The sequence below is a fragment of the Antrostomus carolinensis genome, unplaced genomic scaffold (genome assembly GCF_000700745.2).
Source record: "Antrostomus carolinensis isolate BGI_N321 unplaced genomic scaffold, ASM70074v2 scaffold1480, whole genome shotgun sequence".
NCBI classification, from domain to species: Eukaryota; Metazoa; Chordata; class Aves; order Caprimulgiformes; family Caprimulgidae; genus Antrostomus; species Antrostomus carolinensis.
In genome coordinates, this window is record NW_010288885.1 from 16986 (window position 1) to 22851 (window position 5866).

At 55.0% G+C, this 5866-nt stretch overlaps 1 protein-coding gene across 1 annotated transcript in view; it reads left to right on the forward strand.

Annotated features, from left to right (window-relative positions):
* Window positions 1–5049, forward strand: part of FHAD1 (forkhead associated phosphopeptide binding domain 1) — a gene marked incomplete at both ends in the record, with an annotated part of 21420 nt that extends 16371 nt beyond the window's left edge. Inside the window, 5 exons of the mRNA XM_029084908.1 lie at window positions 1298–1425; window positions 1743–1838; window positions 2805–3025; window positions 3999–4161; window positions 4970–5049. Coding sequence (XP_028940741.1) covers window positions 1298–1425; window positions 1743–1838; window positions 2805–3025; window positions 3999–4161; window positions 4970–5049 — 688 coding nt within the window. The remainder of the gene's footprint in view (window positions 1–1297; window positions 1426–1742; window positions 1839–2804; window positions 3026–3998; window positions 4162–4969) is intronic.
* Window positions 5050–5866: the final 817 nt, after the last annotated feature.

Here is a 5866-nt window from a genome sequence, read left to right on the forward strand (position 1 = left end):
TAGCAAAACCTGGGAATTTGGAAAGTCCTTGATTTCCCATCAACAACCAAAAACATCAGTATGGAATTGATGTTATTTTCTAACTAAATTCCCTATTGAAACCGATGTACAGCACTGTTGTAGGTGCTAACAAAGAAATTAGCTCTGTCCCAGCCGGAGCCAGGACACCCATGCACGCACGTTGGTGTGTGCAGGTGACAGAAAGACATCTCTGAAGATTCCACACTGCAGGTTCAGGCTTTAGAAAGGTACTGGGTGTCATTGACAGGCTGAAAGAGTTGGGGCTGTTCAACCTGGAGAAGAGAAGGCTCCGGGGAGATCTTATAGCAGCCTTCCAGTACCTGAAGGGGCTACAAGAAAGCTGGGGAGGGACTTTTCATAAGGGCAGTTAATGACAAAACAAGGGGAAATGGGTTTAAGCTGAAAGAGGGGAGGTTTAGATGAGATATTAGGAAGAAGTTCTTCACTGTGAGGGTGGTCAGACCCTGGAACAGGTTGGCCAGAGAAGCTGTGGCTGCTCCTCCCTTGGCGGGTTCCAGGCCAGGTTGGATGAGGCTTTGGGCAACCTGGTCTAGTGGAAGGTGTCCCTGCTGCTGGCAGGGGGGTTGGAACTGGATGATCTTTAAGGTCCCTTCCAACCCAAACCATCCTATGATTCTATGATTGGCTGGCACTGACACTGGTAAGCAGGCACATGGGAGGAGGTGGCATTTGCCGGAGTGGGCCAAGAGCGGCAGCTGGCGCAGGGTTTGGCAGCGGTAGGTGCCGTGCGGTGGGAGGCAGAAGCGAGCAGGCGCCCGGCGCTGTGCAGGATGACACCCACGCTCGGGTGCTGCTCTCCTCCAGGCAAGAGGGAGCAGTGGGCACCGAAAGGAGCCGAGCTTTGGGCGGTGTGGTCTTGGAAAGCCTTGCAAGAGCTGTAGGTTGTGAGGATTTTTCTGCTTGCAGAATTGACTCGTTTGCTTTCGGTCCCTTTCCATTGTGTGTGTCCCTGTATGGAGAACAGTGTGGGAAAGCAGTGCCAGCTCTGGTAGGAGCTATGAGTAGAGGTTGTAGGTGCAATTTTTGGAAAAGAGGTTTGTGTCCTACTTCCGTAGAGGAAGCAACGGCCAGATGTTTGGACAGCGATGTCCACAGGGAAGGCTGGGGCAGGCTGGACTCTGTAGCCTCGTGTGTCTCTCAGTGTGTCACCTTCATCAGGGGAAACTTGTCAAGCCTGAAAGAGGCTGAGATTGGAAGCCCCAGCATGTCATACAGGGAGCAGAATGACTTGCTGGGTGTGTGTGTTTGCCTCCAGTTGTCATGAAGCGTGGTTCGGAGCCACGGGTGGTGCTGAGGAAAGACTTGGTGGAGCAAAGAGCCCAGCAAACAGGTCTCAAGAAGGAACCTGCAACTGTGTCGGGATCAAAACTGAAGGTGGTCAAGGTAAGGAGGCCGTTTGGAGCTCACGGTGTTTCAGATGTGAAAGCAGACGTCAGCTGTGAAATCTGGCAGCATGCAAGATGCAGCCCAATGGAAGGTGTTGCTTGCCAAGGGGACCAGAGCTCCCAGCAGATGTCTGTTGCCCAGCAGCCCCGGCATGGCACTGCTCAGGGATGCCACTGGCTGACCGAGGCGGGTGGCTTTGGACCACGGCATTGCCAGGGCGGTTGTCCTGTGCAGAGGGAGGAAGGAGGCTGGAGGCAGCTCAATCCAAAGTCAGGAGATACGTAGGCTTGGCTGATCTTTTTATGTCTGCTCAGGTTGATGACCATGTTCCTACCGGGGGCTCACGTGGGGCTGCTGATGGGGCAGTGAGCTTGGAGATGGCTGATGGGACTGACCTCGGTGAGAAGATGGTATGTCGGTGACAGCAGTTAGTGATAGAACAAGGGGTGATGGCTTTAAACTGGAAGGGGGGAGGTTTAGATGAGATATTAGGAAGAAATTCTTCACTGTGAGGGTGGTCAGATGCTGGAACAGGTTGCCCAAGGAAAATGTGGCTGCTCCTCCCTGGAAGTGTTGAAGGCCAGGCTGGATGAGGTTTTGAGCAACCTGGTCTAGTGGAAGGTGTCCCTGCTGCTGGCAGGGGGGTTGGAACTGGATGAGCTTGAAGGTCCCTTCCAACCCAAACCAGTCTATGATTCTATGACTCTATGAAATAGTACCCAACGCTTGTCAAGAGTTGATCGTTGTCCACCACATTGTATAAATAAGAGATTGGCACCAGGGCTCCACGGGAACGTGGTGGAGGATGAGCTACATATTTCAGGAGCCAGGGCATGCCGGGCATCTGCTGGAGTGTCTCTGGACCCCAGGACATGCAATGGCACATCCTTTTCCCCTTCCCACTGAAGGTCTTTGAAGGTGTGTTCCCTTGGGCAGTCAGGGCTGATCCCAAAGGCCAACTAGAGTTGGTGAGGACAGAGACCTTCACCAACCAACATGCCTGCTAAATGATGTGGGAGAGGCTGCGGAGCGATGGAGGTGGCTGCCAGAGGAGTTGACTGTTGGTAGTGTGATGGGTGGGTTGTGATAGTGGGTCTCATCTCTCCAAAAGGTGCAGAAGAAATCCCATTAGGGAAAAAAAGCACATTTTTGAGAAGGAAAAATGCTGGCCATGTTTTGAGGAGGGCTCAGCAAAGCTTGTCCAGGGAAAGCAGATGTGGAGAGGAGACGAAGGGGAAGGCAGGCAGGAGTTTCCTGGGGACATTGTCATCTCCCTCAGCAGAGTGGAATGAAGCAGCTGGGGTCCATGGGGTGAAGTGTCGTGGTGGAGGACGTGGCAGGCCCTGTAAGTCAAGTGTTGTCTGTTTTTCCTGCAGTACCTGGACGTCATCGGGGCTCTGGGCAGGCTGATGAAGATGAAGGAGCTCTCAGGAATGCAGTCTCTGAAGCACCTGCCTCAGGAGGAGAGAGACAAAGCGGGACTGCAGAGACGGAAGGACCTGGAGCTGCTGTACGAGAAGATCAGGAACCTCAAGAGTCGCCTGGAAAGGAAAGAGGAGATGCTGAAAGATTACGAGGCCAGCATGGAGCAGCTGAGGTATCAGAAGGCAAAGGGGCTGTTGGTGGCCATGGGTCTGAGTAAGACCTTGTCTGGTCTTACGGATGATGGGGAACTCGGGGAAAGGAGCCGGGCAGCCCCGTGCCGGGTGATGCATCTGCCTGGGACCGGTCATGTTGTGACCTCAGTCTATAAACGAAGCCTTAGGAGAGAGAGAGAAATGTCCTCTGGGTTGTGTGCAGTGATGCCTCGCAGGGCCCTGTGCAGTGTCTGAGTCAGGGAAACCTTGGCAGACCCCACGGCTGGGGTGTCCAGACCCTGTGACAGCAGTGGCACTGGCTGGGACAGTGGAGGGATGGGGTCAGCAGGAGCAGGACAGGCGTGGGAGCTCGTGGGAAGGGCTGTGGAGACCAAAGGTGATGCTCCAGCTCCAGGAGCCACCGCACGTGTCCGGGAGCGGGGAGGAACCCTCGGCAACGCTGGCACCAGCCCCGCTGCTGCTCAATGCAGAAGTGGGTTTGCCCACAGCACCAGAAGAAGCGATGGAGATAGAAATGAGTGGGCTGGTGTAAATAGGTTGTTGTGGGTAAAGTCAACCAGAGGTCCAGTAGCGCCCTGCAAGCCAGCAGTGGTGACACAGCCACCCTGAGTCCCACCCAGGGCTGACTGGGTGAAGAGAAGGGACGGTGGCCATTGCCATGGGTGAGGTGGGTCCCTGGGGGTAGGTGTGAGGGGGGGAAGCCTCACAGAAGCAACATCTGGGTGTCCATGAAGGCAGGAGGAGAGGGTTTCTCCGTGGTGTAAGGATGTGGAGCGAGGAGAACACTTGCTAAAGCACGTGCAGGTCCTCACAGGGCAATAGCTGCTCTGGTGTCACTGGTGGTGTGGGAGGTTCTAGGAGGGACACAAGCATGGTATGCTGTCACTGGAGAGCCGTCTCTCCCAGGCTGAGGCCAGCTGGGTTTTAGGACATGGATGTGGTGACAGACACACCTCCTTCCGTTATGCACAGGCTGAACCAAGCATCGCTGCAAAGGTGCCAGGAGGAGATGTCCAAACTGGAAGATGAAGCCTACAGGGAAGCAGAAGAGAAGGCTCTGCTGAGAGAGGCCCTGGAGAGGACACAGCTCCAGCTGAACCAGGAGAAGGTGCTGCGAGCAGCCAAGCTGCAGAAGGTGAGGAGGTGGGAGCAGGCGAGCAGGGCCCCCGAGGAGACCTGGAGCCCCAGGAGCCAAATGTCCCCATGAACAAGCGTCCGTAGGGGCAGGTCAGAGTGTTCATCTGGAACCTCTGAGATGAGTGAGGTGCTACAAGACACATCTGCACCTGTGGTGTAGGAAGGCAGAGGAGATGCAGTGTGTAGCCCAGTGTGAAGGTGCCCAAGGCAAGTTCTGGAAGTAGAAGGACTGTGACTCGTGGTGTTAGGCAGAGCCTCGCAGAGGACAAGGCGAAGGAGCCTCCAGGCTGTGGCCGCTCTCTGGAAGGCCAAGTTGAGAAGGTTCAACACTCTCCAGTCACTCAGTTGCACGCAGTGGTGGTGAAGCAAAGGGGATGAGGCAGCGAGCGGTCCCCTGCCCCAGGAAACGTCCCCCCTTTGCCGGTGCAGCCACGTGATGTTGCTCTCTCTGAGATGGTTGTTTGGGTGGCATTTGGTAAACCGAGCACAGGGGTTGGGTTTATGGTTGGACTCGCTGACCCTAAAGGTCTTTTCCAACCAAAGGGAACTGCCAACACCAGGCCAAGAGCTGGGAGTTCCATGTGGTACCCAGCTTCTGGTCTTTATGCAGCAGCCAGCTCCACATGCCAGGGACTTGGGATGTCACGGTCCCTCTGTCCCAAGAGCATCCCCTGTGCCACAGCTGGAGGGTGATGCGGGAGTTTGGGCCACGTAGGGTGAGGGAGAAGGGAAGCTCACAGGCATTCCATGGGCAGTGTGAAGCTCTCCCGGGTGAACATGCTGTTTGCTGTCTCTCTCTTCTGCAGCCTGGAGCCAAGAAGCCTTTCTGCTTGGGGAAGCTGAAGGCCAAGGAGCACAGGGCAGAAGCTGTCAAGAAGGGAAGCGCGTAGGAGAGGCACCACGTGGGCCTTGGGTTGGCAAAGGTCCACGGTCAGAATGGGTCACAGTGCTGGGGACTCTGTAAGGGTGGCCGTGGTGCGAGGTGTGGGTGTGTGTTGAGGGATCCCGCAGTTCCTGGGCACGCTGGCGTGACTGTAGGGTGGGTCGGACCCGGTTGTCCCACAGCATACGTCCCATATGGCACGGTGGGGTTTCTGGCAAGAGAAGAGGCTGTGTGGATGCAGCCCAGCGTGTGTGTGTCTGTTGTCCTGGTTTGTAGCTGGGACAGAGCTGGGTTCCGTTCAGCAGTTCGAGCAGCGCTGTGTGGTGGTTTCAGCTGGGATTTGTTAGGAGAAAAGTGTTAATAACATCCCAAAGTTTTCATTTGGTCGCTGGAAGCTGAAGGACTTTGTGTTTGTCCGTCTGCAAGCGCAAGATCTCAGGGGGGTGAGGAATATTGCCATGGATCAGCTCCATGGGCATTGGGCTCTGCCAAGGGGCTGTTCCATCTCCTGTCCCCCATGGGCAGGAGATCCATGAGGGTCTCTTCCTCTCTTGCTCTCTCTGGCTTTCGCTCGGGCTCTGGCTCTCCCGGGATTGGCGGTTTCGGTTCGGGATTGTCGCTGTTCCGGGATCGTTATCAGAGAATAGAGTGGGAGTGGGCTCGGTTGGCAGGTGGGGAGCAATTGCAGTGTGTATCACTCAGTACTGTAATTATTTTACTATTATTGTTATTGTGTTTATTTTAATGTTGTTATTTAAAAAAAAAATAGTATTTCAATGATTAAATTGTTGTTATCTCCTCCTAAGAGTCTCCTTACCCT